A 22099-nucleotide genomic window follows, 5' to 3' on the forward strand; every position below is an offset into this window, starting at 1 on the left:
CTGGATCCTGGGACTCCCAGATCATGACCTGAGCTGAAGGCAGACACTTAACTGACTGAGCCACCCAGCCCCCCTCCCTACTCTTGATTTTGACTCAGGTCATGATCTCAGGGTCCTGGGATCAAGCCCTGCATTGGGCTTCATACTCAGTGGGAAGTCTGCTTTAGAATTCTCTCCCTTCCCTCTGCACCCCCCAGCCCCCCCCCAATCATTTCAAACCATTCAGAGCCTTCTGTGACACTGCTGGGCATTCATAATGCTTGGCTTTCTTTTGTACATTCTTCAGAAATACCACTCTGGCCTCTTTCCCTTCCATCCCTTGGCAAGTAAATGGAACTTGTAAGCAGTGTTCAACAAGTAGTTTGGGTGCCTTTTACCAACCTTTTGTCCTCAGATGTTACCGAAGCCTTAGTGTTCCATATCTCTGAACCACAAGAATTTCTGCAGAAATTTGTTGTATGGGTATTTCTTATGTTTTCTTGATTCCATGTGTCTTATGAATATTGAAGTACTACTTAAAATTAAGTTTTTAGTCATTTTTTTTTTAAGATTTTATTTATTTATTTGACAGAGAGACACAGCAAGAGAGGGAACACAAGCAGGGGGAGTGGGAGAGGGAGATGCAGGCTTCCCGCGGAGCAGGGAGCCCGATGTGGGTCTCAATCCCAGGACCCGAGATCATACCTGAGCCGAAGGCAGATGCCTAACCACTGAGCCACCCAGGCGCCCCAATTCTTCTTTTTTTAATACATACATATTTTATCTATTTATTTGAGAGAGACAGAGAGAGCACGAGCGGGAAGGCGGGGTAGAAGCAGACTCCCCGCTGAGCAGGGAGCCTGACGTGGGGCTCAATCCCAGGACCTTGGGATCATGATCTGAGCCAAAGGCAGACGCTTAACCAACTGAGCCACCCAGGAGCCCGTTTTTAGTCATTCTTAGGGACAACATACTATATGCTTCCTTATTCAGTTTCCTGTCTATTTTTTGTTTGTGTGATCCTTACTTTTTGGCACAAGGTTGGCTGGCATATTGTGACCATTAAGTTATAATTTCAGGCACACCTGGATGGCTCAGTCATAGTCTGCCTTTGGCTCGGGTCATGGTCCCAGGGTCCTGGGATCGAGCCCCACATCGGGCTTCCTGCTTAGCAGGAAACCTGCTTCTCCCTCTCCCACTCCCCCCTGCTTGTGTTCCCTCTCTTGTTGTGTCTCTCTGTCAAATAAATAAAATCTTAAAAAAAAAAAAGTTATAATTTCATTCTCTTTTATCTCATGAGTGGGAGGCTAGCTTGTTTCAATTCTTTTCTTTGTCCCTGAATAGTCTGAAGATGATGAAAAACTGAAAAAGAGGAAGGAGCGATTTGGGATTGTTACAAGTTCAGCTGGAACAGGAACCACAGAGGATACAGAGGTAAAATATACCTAGAGTGCTTCATAGAGCCCTTTCTTGAAAGGAAGTGAGGGTGAAGAAATGTTATTTCCCTGGCCTACTTCTTAAGTGCCCAAATAATAAGATCTTTTTATTCTTTGCTTAGTATCTGTTTTCTGGATAAAGTAGCCACATTGAATTCCATCAGTGTACTTAATTCGGTGTTAGAGCCCTTTAGCCTAGAAAGGAGCACAAGATTTGGAATCACAAAGGCTTGGATTTGAAAAATGACTCTGCCACTTAGTATTACTTCAAGTTAGGCAGTTCTCTGAGACTCAGTTTCATCATCTGGGAAGTAGAGATAATAAATACCTACCTCGAAGTGTTATTTTAAACTTGAAATTATTTTATGTAAAAAGGGATGATACTATGTAAAATGCTTGACACAAAGCCTGTCATATATTTAGTAAGTAGCAGTGTCTCTGATTATCTGCTAGCCATATTTCTTTGATCATTTAATGAAGGCTTATCCAACTCAGACACAAGTATAGTTGTGCCTAACTCCCCTCTGGAATTACCTCAATGGACTCAAATGAGACCTCTTGTTCTTATCACTTTATTTATAACTAGTTTCTTAAATGAAAAAGTGGCCTTTTTTTTTTTTTTTAACTTGTGTTTATCCATATCCCAGCTTCCTTGGGAGTAACTCACATTAACTGAGACCCTGAGCATTGGCAAGACTACTCAGAGTTTTGACAGACAACATTGATTTGGTGATTTAAGAGTATATCTATAAGGGCGCCTGGGTGGCTCAGTTGGTTAAGCGACTGCCTTCGGCTCAGGTCATGATCCTGGAGTCCCGGGATCGAGTCCCACATCGGGCTCCCTGCTCGGCAGGGAGTCTGCTGCTCCCTCTGACTCTCTTCCCTCTTGTGTTCCCTCTCATTCTCTCTCTCTCAAATAAATAAATAAAAATCTTAAAAAAAAAAAAAAAGAGTATATCTATAATGGCGGCACTGGCTCATTTGGTAGAGCATGTGACTCTTGATCCTCGCATTGAGAGTTCCAGCCCCATGTTGGGCATAGAGATTACTTAAAAAAAGAGAGAGTATCTATAATGGAGACCTAAAGCGTCACCTGTGGTGTACATAAAGAAGAGTTGAAATAGTGAATATGTTTAGAACTCTAAAAATTTCTTGGGTGGTTGAAGCATTTGCAATGTTCTTTCTTCCTTTAATCCAAATTTACTTCTTTCCATCTACTTCTGGAGATGGCTTTTGTTTGTTTTAAGGTAGGCTCCACACCTAGCGTGGGGCTTGAACTCACGACCCTGTTCAAGAGTTGCACGCTCTACCAACTGAGCCAGCCAGGCAGCCCTGGAGATGACCTTTGAAAATCTGTTACCTCACACACTCAAAATCTTATAAAGTCTTTTTATGAATAAATATCAGAATGAGTCTTGTAAATAAACACTGAAAATTTTGCAGTTTGATCAGTTTACATCTCCAGTAAGGAAGAAACTTGAAAAGACTTTGTATTCTTTGTGCTACTAATTCAGGATAAAACATTACCTGTTGTAAGTATCAGCTTACTTATTGACTTGCCAGGATGAGCTAGAAGTAAACTTAAAGTCTTGTTTTAATTCTAGTAAAGTTATTCCCTCTTTGCCAAGGAAACTGTTGAACCAGTCAGGTTTTTACTAAGGTAGTACATTTGGCTTCTCCAAGATAAGGCAGATGATTTTGTTGGTTGGCAACAATAGTAGCTTTTGTTGGGAGAGTCAGTGCATGTAAGGGAGTAGTAACTTCAGAGGTTGATGGAGTTCACATGAACCAGATGACTAATTTATTTGATTCCAAAGAATTGTGTCAGTAATCCAGGTAGAGTGGGCTGGGCTTAAACACACTCATCTTTTCTTTTTAAATCTAAATTATACCTCCTGTGTGAATGGAATGGAAAAAAAAAGTCCCTGGGTGCCTGGGTGGCCCAGTCAGTTATGCATCCAACTCTTGATTTTGGCTCTGGTCATGATCTCGGGGTTATGAGATCGAGCCCCGCTTTGGGCTCTGCACTGGGTGTGGAGCCTGCATAAGATTCTGTTTTCTCCCTCTGCCCCTCCCCTACCTCCCTCTCTTAGAGAAAAAAAAGTCCCCTCTTTGCTGGGGGCAGTGGTTAGAATGAGGATGAAGGACTCACCCCTGTTTTCAGGCACTCCCAGAACAAAAAGTCTTTCTCTCCTCCCCCACTTCTCATTTTGTGCCTCTCTCCAGTGCTGACTCCCTTAAAGAGATCCATGTTGAGGACTCCCCTCCTTCCCATTTACTCTGTTGGCACTGAAGATTTATATGCCTCTCTCTGGATTTGGAGGTCCAAGGAGTAGCTCCTGCTTGGGTCTTACTGCCTAGGGAGGCATCCCCTTCACCTTCTCCATGGAAAAATAGCATCAGTCAACCCTTTGTCCTCTGAGATCTCCCATCTCTGCACTGACTGGAAGATTCCCCAGTCTGTTAAGAGTCCATTGTTTCCAGACTAACTCGATATAAGGCTGAGTAGCCCTCTCTCCTTCAGGAATCTACTATTACTCTCTTCCTCCACTTCCCCCACCCCCTACTCCCTGCAGTCTTCTCCCCTTCTTTCCCACCAAACCTCCCCAGCTCTAACTGGATAACTAGAGAGATTCAGGAATGAAATCTCTGGCTGCCAAGTGTGAGCCTGTGTCTTCCCTCCTTCTTGGACCTTATGATAGTTCATGTGAGTTTGGATTAAAGCAGCCAGGAACCCAGGCCACTGTTGTCTTGCAATCTAATTTTTTTCTTGCTTCTTTCTCACAGGCAAAGAAGAGGAAAAGGGCAGAGCGCTTTGGGATTGCCTGATGAAAAGCTCTTAATGCTTTCTGTTCTCCAGTGGTTTCCATCTCTCTGACTTTTCTTGGTCATATGTATACCTAAATGCACAGTCATGTGCCTGGGTTCTGCCTCGCAGTGAGAGAGCATGTACCCTGGGTACATCCAGGAACTTCAGCAGCAATTTGACTTGTTGCTGTTCCAACTTTAAGGTGGTTGTTGTTGTTGTTTTTTAATTATTATTTTGCTTGTTAATAAAAAACAAATAGAAAACAATGTGTTTTATAAGGTGCTGCTTTGGGTTCTTAGAGCCAGATTAGACCAGATAAGGGGCGCTTCAGGGACAGATATTACAGGGAATTAGCCATAATGCCTTCATTCTTTAGAAAAGAGAACAAGGAAACGGATTTGAGTCTGTTCCTTTAGGCCTGTTTATTCCCTTCTCTCATACTCACAGGCATCCTTATACTCTTTGTCCGCCATGAAGAGGCCAGTTTCACCCTGAATCTTTGCTTCGGCAGGTTGGCATGACCCATTGGGGTAAAATAGGGGGAACACTGAGTTTTAGGTGTAAAGGATATAAATATAAGGGCTGATGATTGCTAGTCTGTTATGGAATGGAGTCCAGAAGGGCTCTGTTTTCAAGAGTGACCTGGTGAGATACTGTCTGGTTTCAGCCAAGGCCAATATGTAGGACCCTGTTGGTTGTGCAGTTCAGGAAAGGAGATGGGCTGGGTATGCCTCAGAGCTAGAAGAAAGTGTAGGGCTTCAAAGCATGACAGGATGTTAAAGGTGTTAAGTATTGTTGTCTAGATCATTGGGAATATGAGCAGTGGACTGGGGACCTCTACTTTTTTTTGTGTGTGTGTGTGTGTGTGTGTGTATGTGTGTGTAAGTAATCTCTACACCCAGCATGGGGCTCAAACTCAGGACCCCAAGATAAAGAGATTAAAAGCTGCTTGATTTTCGACTGAACCAACCAGGTGCCCCTGGAGGTTTCTATTTTCTTTTCTTTTTTTTAAAGATTTTGTTTATTTATTTGACAGAGGGAGAGATAGAGAGGGAATACAAGCAGGGGGAGTGGGAGAGGGAGAAGCAGGCTCCCCGCGGAGCAGGGAGCCTGATGGCGGGGCTCGATCCCAGGACCCTGGGATCATGACCTGAGCCGAAGGCAGACGCTTAACGACTGAGCCATTCGGGCACCCTGGTTTCTATTTTCTAATCGAGTCCTGTGCTAGTTTGTCTTCTTCCATTACAGAAATATACAGTTTTAGTCTCAGCATTTCTTAAATATTACCAAAATCCGTTTTCCTTGCTGAGCCTCCTACTTAGAAAGGTTTGACTCTCTCCAAGCAGGCTGCCTATTTGCATTTAATGTTTCACCAAGGTCTGAGACATGCTACTTTTCTTTTTGGGTATGTTGGTGTAGGGTTTCTCCTCTTGATCTTTATTTCTGGACATCTGTATCAGGTTGGTTTTTGTTTGTTTTGAGAATTAAGAGCCTGGCACCTTACCTGAAGACTTTGATACCTTGATCAGATCCTGTGTTGCTGTGGTGTAATTCCTTATTTCCATTTCTACTATAACCTGTCTGGTTTTGTGATTAATAGAATAGAAAAGTAATGGTTTGATCCCCTTCCTAACAAGAATCTCTTTCCACAAAGTCTCTTTGGTTGCTGAGTAGGGCAGGGACCTAAGTTTAGATGCTTTAGGAAAACTGTGCCTTGGAGAGCAGATGCAAAGATTGCCCATTTATTGTGAATTTTGCCCCAATTTGATTTTGGAGAGGTGAACAAAAGGGAACACTGGTTAAACATTTCCTTCCCTCCCTTCCCTCTGGCCCCTTCTGTTTGCCTGCCTTTTCTTTTCTCCAGGCCCTGATCTTGAGGCTAACTTTTCTCTCTCTCCTCTATTTCTCTCTGAAAACAGAACCACAGGAAATTAGTTGTTTTGTAGCTTGAGAGAGATTATAGATTCAGTAAGGGTTTTCTACCCAAGGATGGGAAAATAAGAAATAGGTAAAGAAATAGAACACTGGGTCCTTCAGAAGTGTTCTTCACTTTGTCTCTATCTTCTAAAACCTTCCAAAAGGGTATTCAGCCTTACCCCAGGATTCTCTTTCTGAAGCTTAATCATTCTTTCCCCACTCAACTCACTACCCCAAATCTTTGATACTGTTTTTTCTCAATTTGTGGATTTTTAAAAACTTTTTTCATCCTGTTCCAGCAGCTGTTCTGTCAATAAGTCTCTCACCTCCAAGTCTGATCACCAAATCCTCCTCTTCCTGTCTCATGGTAGTCATTCCATGCATACTTCTTGAGCATGAACGTTCAGGATGCCTATGTCTTTTTTACTAATTCAGTCTTAAAATAGTAAGTCCCTTTAAAAGCATCCAGGCTTGCAGTTCTTTATCTGGGATCCAAGTACCCTTCCTTCCTATCCCCCAGTTGCCCTGGTGTAGTTGATCTAGGATTCATATGCAGTTAACTGACTCCAGTCTTTTCCCTGTCCTGAAGCTGTGACATTCTCTGCATACCTGGGAGCTCTTAATGAGGGAGTCTATAAAAGATATGGAGGGAACTAGCTTCCTCAGCTGTAAATCTGCACCTTTTTATGGTTCTCTAAGAACCATGGGATCGGTCTCTTTTTCTCCACCATCACTCTAAATTGCCCTTCCCCCTACCCCAACTCTTGGGAACTTTTGAATATACAACACTAGAAGCTTTTGTAGGGGTGAGAGCTATAGGAAGGAAGATGTGAATAAGAGCAGGACTTCTTGGGGTTGAGTCCTGTTGCCATGTCTGACATGAGAAACAGATGAGGGAGAAGGAAGGAACTTATATAAGGGAGAATAACTTTTTCTCTATTCTCTTCCATGTGGACCTCTGACAGACAATGTTGTCCCCTCTGATTATTGAAATCCACTAAAATGTAACCTCCCCTTCTTGCTACATGTCCACATTCTTGTTTTTTGTTTCAGAGGGATTGAAAAATAATGGCAGGTTTCACACCTTTGCAGACCTTTTGTGCCCAAGGTGGATCCCAGCTTTCTCTTTATTTCTTTTCTTGTCCTTTGCTTTCTTTGCCTTTAGTTTTTCGACTTCTTAGATTACTATTAATAGAGTAGAATATTGTGTGGTACTTAGGTGTAATTCGTTCTAAGATCTAGCTCTGCTGGTTCTGAGACTGGACAGATCATTCCATGACTCTTTCCAGACTGTACGTACGAACAGCAAGTGACCCTATTGTGAAGGTTGCTCTGAGAAATGATAATAGATTATATACTCAGCACAATTTGCTTACCATAGTTTGCATAGTAATCATTCAATAAGCTCTTTTACTAGGTGATTTACAGTGGAAATACTTCTTTTCCCTGAGTAGGTTCCAGCCAGAGGGTAGGGAGGGAGCTGAGTGGACTCATTTGAAAGTGTTGGGGGGGGGCACTGCATGTATAGGTGCATTTAGGGGTTTTGAGAGTGGGAAGAGGTGGGAGTCTCAGTTGCTCCTTTACCCCCACCTCATAGGCAGGAAATCTGACCTTGTAGCCTGGGGCATCGACTTCCCTGCTTCTGCCTCACTACAGATCAGAAGCTGTAAATGCTACTGCCTGCTGGTTCTTAGCTTGGGGCCCTGACATCCAACAAACAGGCGGCCAAGGAACAGTATAGGATAGCTAGCTACTCATGCATTGGGTTGGAGGTTGTTTAGGGATAAAAGTCATCTGGCAATCTCTTCTGGGTGTCCTTTCAACATAGGAAACAATGAGCAGTGAGGGAGAAAACCTATTTTTAGCTCAAGCCAAAAGCTAGGAGTAGGTGTGGATAAAACAATTCCTTGGGAAGATACCATGTGTAGCACTTTTATCTTCCCTCAACCTCACTCTTGTAGTTGGTCTGCGGTGGGGTCAGTCTACTGACAGAACTGATAGGACAGGGAGAGTGTGGTGGCACACTGACCCCGCAGTGGCCCTGGCCCGCATTATGGATCAGGTCAGTGTGACAGGAGCTGTCCTTGTTCTTTTTCAAATGTGAGTTAGGCAAGATTCTTTTGTTTTAGGTACACAGGAGACATTTTTATGGTGAAATCAAAGACTGTTTGAGATGCCTAACCATCTTGGTACATTAACAATTTGAATGGCTATGTAGGTTTGGTTTGTGGATTTTGGTGAAATTTAGTTAAGGAAACAGGATCAGGGAACTATGGAAGAATGGGACTGACGTTAGCTGGATTATCTTAAGAGAAATTTTAGATCTTCTGTTATGTGGAGGCTGGGAGAGGGTTTTGGTAATCTTTGGGACTGTTTTGGGTCACGTTTTCCAGAGCAGAGTTGTTCTAGGTCCCCTCCCTTTCCCATACTCTGCCCATCCGCCCTTGGACTGTATGTCCTCACCCTCATTCCAAATGCCCCTAGTGTTTTTTTCTTGCTCCAAAGAGCCCCATGTTCTTATTCCTTGAGCACAAGGTTTCATCCTTTCTCAGATCCTCTTTTGTTCCTGGTCTCCAAGGTAGAAATGTGGCGCTTGATTAGGGAGAAGAGTTCACCACTGAATTCTAAACTCTTTGACTGCTTTTATTTATTTATTTTTTTTTCAGGTTCAAGTGCTGGATTGTGTCATGTGACCATCCCAAAACTCAGAGCACCCTATGGCCATCTTTGCCCTCTGTCACATAACTTGAAAACTGCCTGATGGCCTTTTTGCAATGGTTCCCTCCAGGAAGCCTTGATCTCAGTGAAGAAGTCCTTTCCCGGCATTCCAGTGCCCCTGTCACCCCCATACTCCTCAGTCACCCTTAACAAACAAAGGCAATCACACACATGGTGTAACAAATACACAAAGTAAATAATAATTACACTACTTATGATCAGAGGGGCACTGGCCAGGTCCACACACATCATAACGTGGGAGAAGGGTTGCTAGTTCCCACTAGGTTGCTGGACTGTGCCCCCAAGCCTCTTTACCCCATGCCTCTTTGGGGGTGAGGAGGACCAAGGGAATGAGACTTTAACTCATAATTTATGTTCAGAAGAAAGACCCTCCCCACCCACAAAGGTCTTTACTTGGTGGTGTTAAAGGGGCATATTGTAAGTGTCCCCCAAGTCTAATGCTCCAGCTCTCTAGAATTTGTAGAGGGAAGTCACCTGATGTCTATTGTCCAACCCCCACCCTGTGCCAAGATCAAGAGACATGAGCATTTGATCTTGGAGGAGACATCTTCTGTTCTTCTCTGTTCCTCTCCTTCAACCAAGGAAATGTGAATGGTGTTGATGGTCAGGTGTATCTTGTTCTCCAAGGTTGGGGTAGAAGGATGGAAGAACAGGGCCAGAGAGGAGAGGCTGGGGGTTAGCGTAGCTGTTACATGGGAGGCAAGTTGAAATGCTTAGCCCCTGCCCATTCCTGTACCAAAATACCTCATCTCACTTTGCCCTATGGGAATGGGAAGAAGATACTAAAGCTCACCAACATTACCTTCCCAAGGGTGGTCACATACCTTTGCCCCTTTCACCATCTGGGCCAGACAGGAGAGTCATCTCTTAAGAACAAACCTTCCAGGTCAGCTCTCCAGGTCAGGCTTTAGTTCAGTACTGTTTGCGTCAGACCCATAACTGCTGGCTCTACTTAGAGTGACAGTTTTGCTGAAGGTTCTGGACCTACTCTCTTGACATCCTCTAGGCTCTTGCCTGGAGCCAAGAGGTCTGGTGGTGAGGTATGGATAGGGTGTGGATCAGGAGATTTCTCAACTCCTTAGCTTCAGGCACTGTCTGTCTGAGAGGCAGAGGGGAACTTGTACTCTGAAGCCTGTGACTCCTCTAAGCCTCACATCTCTTCACCACTACTCTGGTGCCCTGGTTATCTGTTCCACAGCGAGAGGTATTTTATGTCCATAAAGTGCCCGTGGTAAGTGCTCAGAATTCATCTCTTGGCTGTGGCGGGTGCTGCTATTTCTCATTCCATCGAGGGGAAGAAACTGAGGCACAGTGAGTCCAGAGGATGGTGGGTCAGGATTGTGGGAGGAATGAATAGGCCCAGCTAGTAACTGGGAGTGGCGACCAGTCCCTGCCTGCTTCCTAGCCTTCCAAACCAGGGAGTCTCCATCCTTCCAATCCTCTGCTCTAACTGGCCTTGTCAGATGCTTTTCCCTTCCCCACTGTATTGTCCCCTCCCTGCTGCCAGGTACTGCTAGATTCCAAAAATAAAAGATAAAAATAATTATAGACACTCTGCTCCCTTGTTCTCCCCCCTTCCACCCTGAGCTTTGGGGTTGGGGGAACTAGAATGTCCCCCCTCCGGAATCCCTTCCATCTTGGTCTGCTGGCTCTATTCCCTAGCCCAGAGCAGTGATTTGGATTCAAATGCCCTGTAACCTTCAATCTCACTACTCCTTTCTTCACCCCTCCTAACCCTTCCCAGACCTAGGACTCTGGGATCTCTATTCCCCTTTTATTGACCTGAAGATAGAGGCTGGGAGTAGGGGTATTCCACAGGCTCTTTGGTCTCTCTCTTGGCTGGGGGGAATTTGGGCATATGTGGGCCACACCCTCTGGCTAAATAACTCAGGACTATGAGGGTAGATCTGAGGGTTAGTTTAGTGGCTCTCATATAGATCCTGGATGTTGAGGGCTCTCCCCTCCTCTTCCCTCCACCCCCAGCTCCTAAACCCTAACCTCGTACTGTTTCTGTGACTGTTGGAATTCAGTTCAACCCATTTGGCTCAGGAAGGTCAAGTTGGGTGATTATGGGTTGGAAACTTTCATGTGTTAGCCCTCTTGCCCTCTGCTCCCATTCCCAACCCTGGAGGCTTTATACAAGTGCTTAAATAGGTGGGTATTGAGGGAGGACAGGGCTTTGGGGAATAAGGGAGAAATGGGGCACAGTGGGCAGGGGCCCTTCTATTTCAGTAAAGCCAAATACCAAAAAATGAAAAGTCACAATAAATAAATAAATAAAATTCCCAAATCCTTACTTTTGCCCCTGCCCTCACTTCCCTTCCCTGGCCACTGTTGGAGGGAGAAAGGGAAGAAGCTAAGAATGGATTTTTGATTTCCTCCTACTGAGAATGGTAGTCAGGGGATCTCCCCAAACCATACCAAGCCCCTTACCTTGCCAGTGGAAGAAAGGAGGCTGGGTGTGGGGCTTTCTCTTATTACTCCATTTCAGCCTCTTTCTCATCGTTTATCTCTGCCTGGTCTCTGTCTCTTCTGCCTCTCTCTCCCTTTGCCTTCTCACTGCTGCTCTTTTTGATCCTCTGTCTCTATCCCTCTGCTCTACCTCTGTCTCTACGTCTCTCTGTCTTCTTGCCAAACCTTCTCACCTGCAAACCTCAAACACTCCCCACCTGACCATGCCCCCTCTTCCCCCTGTTCCCCAAACCTCTCACCCGTCAGTCCCCACCTGCCTCCCTCTGTTGTATTGCACACTGCTTGGGCAGGGAACAAGGTGTGATGTTCATGGGAAGAGGTGGAGGGAGCTCTAGGGCCTGGGGGTAGGGGGGTCAGGGCTGGGGGTCTAGGGGTAGGGTCTATGGGGGAGGTATCCTCTGTCCCCCACCTTAGGAGCAGCCACAGCGATCCACCACCATGCCAGGGATCTTGCCGTAGATAATCTGCTGCTTGTCATTGAAGTAGAGCATGTTGATTGGGGACATCTTGGTGGGAGTACAGCAGGGCCCAGCAGAGCCTCTTGGATTAGCCTGTTGCACCAAGTGGGTGTGCGGATACTTTTGCATGAACATGTACTCGCACTGGCCAGAGCAGTAGTTGGCCTTGTATCGTTTAGGCGCGATGATCCAGTCCCAGCCAAAAGCCTCAAAGTCCACTGTGAGGGGGTATCGGCAGCAGCGGGACTCACTCGAGTGCTCATCACAGTCCAGGCCCAGGTTCCGCCGGGACCGTTTTGTGTTCTCTAGGACCCGAAGCTCCATGAAAGGATGCTGGGGGTGAGGGAGAGGAGAAAGAGATGTAATAGAGCCCTGAAGAGTGCTACTCCCTTTCCTTTCTCATCTGCCCCTCAACAGGGGCATCAGAACAGAGACCATTGCCTTCTCAGCTTTTCCCTTGCTCCTATGCCCAGCCCTATCTTCTACCTACTTTTTTCGCAAGCTAGCTGTCTCTCCTTCAGCTCACCTCTAATTCTCTCCTGGCAACCTGACCCTGATCAGCCCCCTTGGCCCCAGGCCTAATCAACAGCCCATTTTTGTGTTTTCGTGGATCTCCCATTAACACCACCCCAAATCCAATTTCTAGCTGTTTCCTGGCTTGTATCTGAAAAATGATAGCTGCCACTCCCCACCCTACCCACCCCCCAAAAACTGCTCCTCTAGAATCAGCTCCTGGCCCCTGAGAAATAAGGCTGGTGTCCCGCCCCTTCTCATTCCTGATCTACCTTTTTCCAACATCCCACCTCCTCAGGGCCAGGTTACACATATCTGCCACCATCTCAGGCTCCCTGCTCACCAGCCCCTCAGCTCCCGGCCCCAGGGAGGTGACAGCCAGGTCTGTGCCACTGGGATCAAAGGCGTTGATCTCGATGCCCCAGTTGCTCTGTGGCTGTCGGAACCAGCTGTGTAGCACTTGCTTGAAGTCGATGCTCTGCCAGTGGCCTGAGCGTGAGTGCAGCTCAATCTTGAGTGAGCGGATACGGATGTGACGCCGGCCTCCGCCCCCTCCCCCTGCAGTCCCTTCCCCCGTTAGGGGTTTCAGTCGCAAGATCTGCAGGTAGACTGTGGCTGGGCGGGGCACCGGCCGTAGATACACCCACAGCTGGGCCTTCAGTACCTTTGTGAACATCACCTTGGGGCTGAAGTGGAAATGGCAGCAGAGAGGGCTGCCATCTGTCTGCACTGCAGGGTCCGCTGATAAGAGAGAAGGGGCACAGCATCAGCAAAGGGTGTTTGTGAAGGGCGTCAGCAGCATTCTGACATTGTGACAAGTGGCACTGGCAACTTGGACGACTCAGCTTGAGTTTTCCAGTTCTTTACCCTTCTCCTGTGTCTGTCTTGTTGACTACTGTGTCACTGTTACTCAGAGCAGTGCCTCCTTTCTCTCTCTATAGGATGATGTCTCTATCAGGCCTTTCTGATCTGCATCCATTCCTTAGTCCATTTGTCCTAATACATAGGCCACCCCCCCCCCGCCAGATAACCTGCACAGAGAGTTATTAGGGATATCCCCTCCCACATGCAGCCTACCATTCCCCCAACATGTAGGGCTCCAAATTTTCAGAACTTTGATGCTCTTCATAGAAGCCAAACCTCATCACACCTGCTGTTCTCAGGGCGCCTTGCCCCATTTCTGCCCTGTTTTGTATGGTGACCAGGTGGAGCCTTGGTACAGCGCCCATTCCCAACCAGATGATCTCAAGAATGGATAACCAGGGTCCAGATAGGGAGCAGGGGCTAACTGTATTCCATGAGGGAAACCAGAATTCAGATCTAGGCTTCTTGCATCATTCCTGCCAGAAACAATACACTCAGAAGAATGGATCAACTCAAGTGCTGACTCTTGTGCATCTGACTCTCCAGACCCTTGAACCTGAGAACAAGTTTCCTCAGCTGTTTCCTCCTCATCATCACCATTATTGCCTCAATTTTTAAGGAAGGGAAAAACTACCTCCATGTTGTTTACTCCTATTGCCCAAAGCTTCAGAAATAAAATTCAACACATCAGATCAACTGCAATGTCTTCTTTTCTCCCCTGTGCTTCCTTTGGTTTCTCAGTCACGTGCCAGTAAGTCTTTACAAACGTTTAACATCCCAGCTTTACATTTTGGCCCAGTACATCTTGTTCTGGACCAGAAATTGACCCTTCTTGGGTCAAAAGGCTGATTCTCAGCATCTGCCTCTGCTTCCATTTCAGCTCCTCTGGGTTCCCCTTTCTAATCTCTTAAGTCAGTTAGAAAGGCCCTAAATCATGTTTCCATTGGATAGGAATATCCATTTTCACTCTAAATAGACTGAGAGAACAAGAGTCAGGAATGAGCTTCCAGAGCTATGTAAGTATGATCAGGAAGTCCAGGCCCTTATGTATCACGCCAGGTCTTGAGTTCTGTATAATCATGGAGGACTTAGCATCTGTTGTCTCCCATCAGCACTCCCCCACCCCAGAAGAAGGAGGATCCTCCAAGTGAGATGAGGAGGCAAGTGCTCAATGATCTTCATATATTCAGGAATGAGACACAAGTTTCCTCTGGTAGCTTCCTTTCCCTTCGTTGTTCTCTGAGGTCCCAGGGCACTGGTAGTCCTCCCAGTTATTCTGCTGGAGCTGCAATGCTGGTACAATGAGGGAGGATTCAGGGAGTAGAGATTCAGAGATTAGGAGAGTAGCTGGTGCAGGGAAGCTGCCGGTGAGATGGGGCTACTGTGCCTAATTTCATAGGGTTGTCTTTTTTTTCCACCTGTCTTCATTATTAGCTACTAATCTCCACGAGGGTGGAGACTTGTCAATACTGTGTCTGTTCTGCTCACCATTATAGCTTTAGTGCCTCTCATATTACCAAACAGTGTTTAGTAAATGCATGCTGAATGAACTCCCTAAACTCCAAATCTTAAAATATACAGGCAAGTGCCTAAAAGTTCTTTCTGGCGTCTAAACACTGTTCTTTGACTACAAAGTGGGTTTAATCACTGCTGGACTCCTCATTAACCTGTATCTGACCTTTCCCACCAAACTTCTCAGTGATACAGATAATAATTCTTGTTTTATAGGAGTGCTGAGCACTAAATAAAGAATGAAAATAGTAGTAGCTTTCAATAAATGCTGCTTTATTGTTAGGTTTGTAAGCTCTAAGCATACTCCCCTACCTAAGCTGACCCAAGGTTTAGAGATAAGGGATTGGGCACTAGGGCCCAAGTCTTTGGTTTCTTCAGAGTCCCCCATCCCTACCCCAGGGAATCACCATACACTTCTCTCCCAGGGGATGTGGGGACCGTTGGTACTAGAAGGGGCCAAGATGGATGGGGAAAGGGAAAGGGGAAGAGACAGGAGAGAGACTGGGGGTGGTGAGGGAGATAAGAACAGAGAAGAGACTGTTAGTGATGAAGGCAGGTTGGAAGAGATAGTCAAGAAACCTGGAAGAGAAGGAAGGGAGAGAGGAAGATCATGGTAGGGGGAAAAGAAATAAGCTTGGGAGTTGAACACTGGGAGAGAAGGGGGAATGTGAAAGGAGTGGTTGGAGGCTAAAAAGTAAAAGGAGGAAGGTAGCTAAGCCTGGTGGGGTAAAGAGAAAGGGTAGAAAGATACAGAGAGAGGAACAAAGAAGAAGCAGGTAGTGCCACAGAGGAAAACGAGAGGCTGGAGAGAGTCCCCAATACACAGATATAGGCCCAGCTCCCAAGGGGAGGGGAAGGAGCCACATCTGTGTTGGATTGATCGGGTTGGTGGCAGGCAGCAGGTCAGGTTTAGTAGGCGGTGCTGGTCTGGAGAGAGGTCATTGCACTATTTTCAGCAAAAGCCCAACCCCCTCCCAGCTCACCACCTCCTCCTCCACCCCCCCTCACCCCCTACACACTCTCCTTACCCAGGCTGGAAGGCCTAGGGGCAGGAGGTTGGGCTGAGAGGGCAGGGGCCTCTTGGTGTAGGAGAGGAGAGAGAAACTGAGGGGCTGGGCTTGGCTCCCAGAAGGGCAAGGGGGCTGGGTTCCCAGGATGAAGGCTGGGGTGGGAGAGCCTGAGAGGGTGGAGGGAACTAGGGCAGGCACTGCAGCCTAGGAGAGGTGGGGGCTGGGGTCCAGGGCTGAGTGCTGGGGGAGGGGAGGAAGGGGGAGGGGAGCGGAGGCCATCTCTGCTGACAAACACCTCCCCCGATTAGCAGAGCACAAGTCTCTTATTAAAGCGGGTCCCTGGGGATTAGACTATAAAAGTCTCTTTTTCCTTTTCCCCTCTCTCCCTCCCTTCCCCTCCGCTCCCCCTCCCTCTCAAAAGAGCTCAGCTTGGCTCTTAAAGGGGACGTACAATACCTGGCTGGAGACCCAGTTCCCTAGTTATCCAAGTCCTGAAGTAGAGTGAGGGCGGAAGTTCGGGTAGAACCCCACCTACTGGTGTCCTTCCTGGTCCCCCCCCAAGCCTAACCTGCACTGTCCGATCCATGCGCGCAGAGTGTATTCACTCCCTACATCCCCATTATGAGGACTAACTCTGGGCTCAAGCCGGTTGGTTAAGGGATGCTAAGGATAGAAGGAGGCAAGGGGAAGTCCACAGCTCCATCACTCATTCTGAAACTCCTCACACACACTATACCACACAGACCAGAGTATCTTTTTCCTCTGTACCCTTCATCTTCTTCCAGCATACTCTTTTTCAGAATTCCTCTACAACTGTTTCATAGAATCCCCACCCCCACCCCTGCCCTCAGTCAATCTTAGATTGACCCTAGCTTCTATAAAGCAGAAACCTTAAGAACACAAGGGAGACTGAGGAACCCAGAGAGATCCCAGGCTTTCACCAACCACCACCACCCTCAGCAAGTTTCCTAGTCCTTGGGGTTTTCTTTTCTTTATAAGCCTGGCCAAGTATTGTGCAGTTAGGGTCTGCAGAAAAACTGGTGGCAGTATGAGGCACTAAGCCTCCCAGATGCACACCTGGGTTCCTGTGCCTCTCCCATGGGGGTGGGCCACTAGGAGTCCACCTCAGCCCCCAGCTTTTTATGACCCATCTGCCAATAAACCAGTCCCCCCCTCTTCTGTTCAGAGCCATAAAACTGAACTATTGGGGGGGGAGCGACTTTGCCAAACCACTAGGGAATAAGAGAGGGCCTGGTTCCCTGGAGTTGGAGCAGGGAAGGGGTGAAGGGACCTCAGTGGGGGAGGGGAAAGGGAGTCATCTGACCCTAGGGAGAGCTGGGGGTGGGGTGGGGGGGTGTTGGCCTGGATTTTCCAGGCCATAAAATTTCAAAGCAGCTCAAGTCTATTAACATGTTCATCTTCCGTTTGGCCAGGGGCTTGAGTGCCTGGGTTCCCCCACCCTCCTTATCTATTTCTTTCTTTTTCTCCCTAGGTCTCCCTCTCTCTCCTCAAGTCCAGTTTTGAGTAGGGGCGGGTGAATAAGGAAAGGAATGATAAGCTTTGAGTAGCCAAACGGGTGCCCTTAGCCCCAGCCCAATGGAGTTGAGTTCTCTGAGCCCGGTCAGTACCGAGAAGGCATAGCTTTCCCAGCCCTTTGGGAGACCGGGTGTCAGAAGGGCTCTGGTGAAATGGGTGCCCGCTGGGCTGCCAGGAGAGACACCGGGCTGTGGGAGGGACCTCATTCCTGCTGGAGGGAGAAGAGCACTCAGCTCTCTGCAGCCCGGTGGGCGCGTTGCGGAGCAGAGGTGGAAGGGGTGGAGAGTGGCCAAGGCCACTGGGAGCAGAGAGCTCTGCAGCCCGTCTGGGACTGGGGGGGGGGGGGGGGGGTCCCGAAGCGTCCCGATTCTGTTCTCCAGCCTCTCCTCCATGGCCCTTCAGGACTGAGTTGCTGCCCTTTCCACTCCGCTGCGAATGGGCTCCAGCTTCCCCACACTCCCCGAAACACGGGTCTTTTTTGCATGCCCGGGGTGGGAGGCGGTATCTCGCAACCCTCTCTGTTTGCCCTCCCATCTCGGGGAACCGGAGTGTGCACACAACTCTGCAGCCCGTCTCCACCGCTCGAAAAACTTCTATGGAGCAGCCCCCGCCCCCCAATCCGTCAAGTTTTCGCAGAAAAGGCTTCTGGGCCGGAGCAGCCGGGAGCGCCCCGCTTCGGAGCGGGAGGCGCTCACTTTCCCGGAGCCGGAGCCAGCACCCCACTGCTCGCGCCCCACCGCCCACTTACTCTCCTGGGCCATGCTAATGACAGTCTCCGTGGTGGCGTGGTACTCGTCCTCCTCCAGGAAGTCCTCGGGCTGCAGCGCGTCACCCTGGAAGTCGTGTAGGTCCAGGATCTGCTGCAGCGGCGGCGCCTTGGGCAGCAGCTGCTTCACCACCTCGCGGCTGATGTTGGGCGCCTCCTTGAGCCGCAGTTTGCTCAGGATCTGCGACTTGATGCTCTCCAGGCGCAGCTCGCGGCTGTGCTGCCGCCACACGCACACCGGGCAGCCGTCGGGCTCGGGCGCCACGGACGGGGCCGGCCGGCTCGAGCGCTCCCCCCCGGCCCCCGCCGCCGCCGCCGCCGCCGCCGCCGCCGCCGCGGGGCCCTCGGCCGCCTCCCCCCGGGGCCGCAGCTCCAGGGCGAGGAGCAGGAAGCCCAGCAGCAGCGGGGCCGCGAGCACCATGCTGGAGGGGAGGGGAGGGAGGACTGGGGGGCGGGGACGCCGGAGTCCCGCAGGGAGGGGGCGGAGGGAGAAGGGAGGGAGGAGGAGGGGGTCCGGGCGGCGCGGGATTGGGGGCTGCCCGGCCGAGGGGGGGCCGGGGGGGCCGGGGGCGGCGGGCGCGCGGGCGGGGCGGGCGGGCGGCCGGGGCGGGCGGCTGGGGGGGCCCGAGCCCGGGCCAGGCCCTTTATAGCCCCGGCCCCCGTGTCGTCAGCGGCCGCGATTGGCTGCGGAGCCAACAAAAGAGGCAGCGCTGTCATCCGAGGCGAGAGAGGGAGCCGGAGAGAGCCGAGGAAAAGAGAGAGAGAGAGAGAGAGAGGGAGGGAGAGAGGGAGCGAGGGCCCAGAGAGAGATGAAGAGATACTGGGGTGAGGGTGAGGAAAGGAGAGACAGTGAGAGAAAGTCAGAGTCAGAGAGCCCAAGAAGAGACAGAGAGATAAAGGGGCAAGAGACAGATCAGACACAGAGATAGGTACAGCAGGAGGAAGAGGAGAGAGAGACAAAGGGGGATAAGAGAGAGTCAGACGGGGAGAAGACAGAGGGGAGACTTAGCTAGACACGGAGACAGAGAGGGAAAGAGGCTGGTATAAACTAGTGGGACAGTTAGAAGGGGAGAGTCAGGGACAAAGACGGGAGAGAGACCACCGGGAGAAGAGATGTACGGCTGGACAGGAGGAAGAGATGCAAGTCCACAGAGCCTGAGCACAAGAGTCAGGGGTGCAGAGAGATGGGAGCAGGGACAGAGAAACTGATAGGACAAAGACCAGAGTCCTGGGAAAGAGAGAGAGGGAGAGGGCGCCTGGGTGGCTCAGATGGTTAAGCGTCTGCTTTCGGCTCAGGTCATGATCCCAGGGTCCTGGGATCGAGTCCCGCATCGGGCTCCCTGCTCCTTGGGAGCCTGCTTCTCCCTCTGCCTCTCTCTCTCTCTCTGTCTCTCATGAATAAATGAATAAAATCTTAAAAAAAAAAAAAAAGAGAGAGAGGGAGAGAAATCAAGAGGGAGAGGCTTGGGAGATGCCAAGGGAGACCCTGAGGAGGCAGACACAGAGGATCAGGGGAAGGCAGAGATGAGAAGACAGAGACTTTTGAGGAGAGGAGAGACCGCACAGTGACAGGGTCAGCCTTGGTGGGAGTATGGAGAGCCTGAGGGGGAGGAGGTGGGGAATTTGAGCCCAGAGGAGCCCCAGCTACTGGAGGTAGCCCAAAGAAAATGTTTAAAGAAGCTATGGAGGGGGGCGCTTGGGTGGCTCAGTCAGTTAAGCATCTGCCTTTGGCTCGGGTCATGATCTAAGGGTCCTGGGAGGGAGCCCCACATCAGGCTACCTGCTGAGTGAGGAGTGTGCTTCTCCCTCTCCCTCTGCCCCGACCCTGCTCTCTCTCTCAAATAAAAATCTTAAAAAAAAAAAAAAAGAAGAAGAAGCCATGGAGGGCAGCATCAGGCTGGGCTCATTGGGAGCTCAGGAACAGTGAGATGGACGGAAGGATGGGACATGGGGGCTAGCAAGGGAGACCAGGAGAGAAAGAGGCCAGAGATAATCTGAGCAGGTGGGGAAGTGGTGGGAAGGCCTGAGACAAGAGCAAGTCTTGAGGGGTAGAGAGTCAGCAAGCTGGAAAGACAGGAGCAAGGGACCACTGGGGCGGATGGGTGGGGGTAGGAGGAAGCAGGCTGGAGACCACTATGCTTGCAGAGGAATCTGGACCTCTGAATTCCTAGTTATACTTTTGCATCTGCAGGGTCTTAGAAGTCTGAGAAGGCTCTTGTAATCGCAGGGGTGGGAATGAGAGAGATGTCTGAGTTGGGGACAGCAAGTTGCAAAAGGAGAAACCTAGATGTGGGACCAGCCCTAGTTTCCAGGTATGACCCTGGGTACAGCCAGAGGGCAGAGTGGAAGAGTGTTAAAATGCTCCTGAGGTGCTTGACTTCTGGTTCTGGATTCCTCTTCTCGGTCCTCAGTTTCTCCAGGCTGATTTCTTGAGTCCAAAGCCCTGGAGGTCAATAGACAACCAATAGATTGAAAATGTTTGAGCGGGAGGGGGTGTGTGTGTGTGCCCGGGTGGCTCAGTCGGTTGGGTGTCTGCCTTTGGCTCCGGTCCTGGGATTGGGTCCATTGGCTCTCTGCTCAGTGGGGAGCTGCTTCTCCCTCTCCCTGCTGCCGCCCCCTGCTTATGTGCGTGCTCTCTCTGTCAAATAAATAAATAAAATCTTAAAAAAAAGAAAGAAAGAAAATGTTTGAGGGATCAGGTCTTGCTCGTTTCCTGGTACACACAATGTTCACTGAGTAAAGAGATGAACATTATTGGGCTTCTCAGGAAGAATAAAGAGACACCAGTTTCATCTCTGGATTAGAGCCCAAGAGAATGTCTTAAAATGGCTTGATGGAACACCAGGTATAAGGACAAAGTTGGGCCGGGGAGCTGTAGTGAAATGAGGAAAGAAACTGGAGGTCCAAGTGTGAGGCAGGAAGGTTGGGTAGGGATCAGGAGGACCAGGCTGGGGAGCTTTGAAGAGATAAATGTTTCCATGGAGAACAGGAACAAAGACTGCAGCAGAATGCAGTACATTTAGACAGCTGGTTCTCTCCTTTGTTTTGGACCAAGACATGGGCATCTCAACATTTAATCAACTTTCTTCGGCTATAAAATGAATATCACACTGTCCCTCAACTAGTTGTGAGGATTACATAGTAATCAATAGTGGCCTTCATGTGCTCTTTCTTCATGATTCTCTTCTTTCCTTTCTGATTTCTTAGACTAGTGATTGCTTTTATCACATATTCTGGCATAGCCCGTTCTCCAAAATATTTCTCTGATGTCATTTCTTCAGTAAAATTGCAAACTCCTTGAGAGCCGAGGTGGTGTCACCTCCTTCTCCTTCCTCAGAGGAGGTGGCCCAACCTTCACTTTCTCACCAAGTGTGTTTCTATTGGTAGGTCTATGAGGGATGCAAAGATAAATTTCCTCCAGAAACATTTAGACTGGACAGGACACTAGATAAACAGTACCAGCCAAAACTCCAAGCCAGATGCCTCCTTGATATTTCCATCTGGATGTCCCAAGGCACCTCAAACATCATGGGTTAAATATGATAATTAGAGAACTCCTTCTCTCCCCCCAAAATGTGCCCCCATCTTGCTGAGGCACATTTTCATTTTACTGAATGACAAGCATCCAGGCCGGAAACCTGGAGGTAGACTTCACCTTCTTTCTCTTGATCATCTCTGAATCTTTGCATAAGTTGTTTCCTCTTCCTAGAACAACTCCCCTTCCTACCTCCACTGCCCGCACTCCCCAGTCTCTTGGTCAAATTTATTCTTTCTTCAGGTCTCAGTATAGACCAGATTTTAGACATGTGTCTTCCAGGAGTTTGTTGCAGACTCCCAAGCTGAGAGTAAATGCTCTTCCTAGCTACATCTGCACCATTCTGTGTGGTATGCAGGTTACTCTCACATAGCTTCTAGTCTAGAACTAGGCTGCCTGGGCTCAAGGTCCAGCCCTCCCACCTTTCTGGCAGTGTGAACTTGGCTCTTTATGCCTCAGATTCCTTATCCTTAAGATGGGGATAACAATATTGTAGTTATTTCATAAGGTTATGAGGATTAACTGCCTGACACACAATTCTTTTTTTCTGACA

The 22099-nt window shown here is 48.8% G+C and overlaps 2 protein-coding genes across 3 annotated transcripts in view; one reads left to right on the forward strand and one right to left on the reverse strand.

The window, feature by feature from the left end:
* The window catches only part of SARNP (SAP domain containing ribonucleoprotein), a 46153-nt gene extending 41663 nt beyond the window's left edge, over positions 1-4490 (forward strand). The window contains exons 10-11 of one of the 2 annotated variants that reach the window (XM_025883178.2): positions 1324-1413; positions 4203-4490. In XM_025883178.2, coding sequence (XP_025738963.1) covers positions 1324-1413; positions 4203-4244 — 132 coding nt within the window. In that variant the 3' untranslated portion in view covers positions 4245-4490. The remainder of the gene's footprint in view (positions 1-1323; positions 1414-4202) is intronic. The other variant, XM_073900873.1, reaches the window with a different exon arrangement.
* A 4279-nt stretch (positions 4491-8769) lies between these two features.
* GDF11 (growth differentiation factor 11) lies at positions 8770-18432 on the reverse strand. The gene is made up of 3 exons (XM_025883169.2): positions 17994-18432; positions 12667-13064; positions 8770-12143 (listed from the first exon to the last, which is right to left on the reverse strand). The coding sequence occupies exons 1-3, from the start codon at positions 18430-18432 to the stop codon at positions 11763-11765; spliced, it is 1218 nt and encodes a 405-aa protein (XP_025738954.1). The 3' UTR covers positions 8770-11762.
* Positions 18433-22099: the final 3667 nt, after the last annotated feature.

The sequence above is a fragment of the Callorhinus ursinus genome, unplaced genomic scaffold, assembly GCF_003265705.2.
Source record: "Callorhinus ursinus isolate GAN/ISIS: 27379988/994484 unplaced genomic scaffold, GSC_fseal_2.0 scaffold14, whole genome shotgun sequence".
Classification (NCBI taxonomy): domain Eukaryota; kingdom Metazoa; phylum Chordata; class Mammalia; order Carnivora; family Otariidae; genus Callorhinus; species Callorhinus ursinus.

Bases quoted from the DNA above. Each gene is read 5' to 3' on its own strand.
- GDF11 (XM_025883169.2), bottom strand. From the start codon at position 18,432: ATGGTGCTCGCGGCCCCGCTGCTGCTGGGCTTCCTGCTCCTCGCCCTG. The intron at 13,065-17,993 runs GTAAGTGGGCGG...CTCTCTTATCAG, and splicing joins CATTAGCATGGCCCAGGAGA to CGGACCCTGCAGTGCAGACA. The intron at 12,144-12,666 runs GTGAGCAGGGAG...CCTCACCCCCAG, and splicing joins GGCCGGGAGCTGAGGGGCTG to CATCCTTTCATGGAGCTTCG.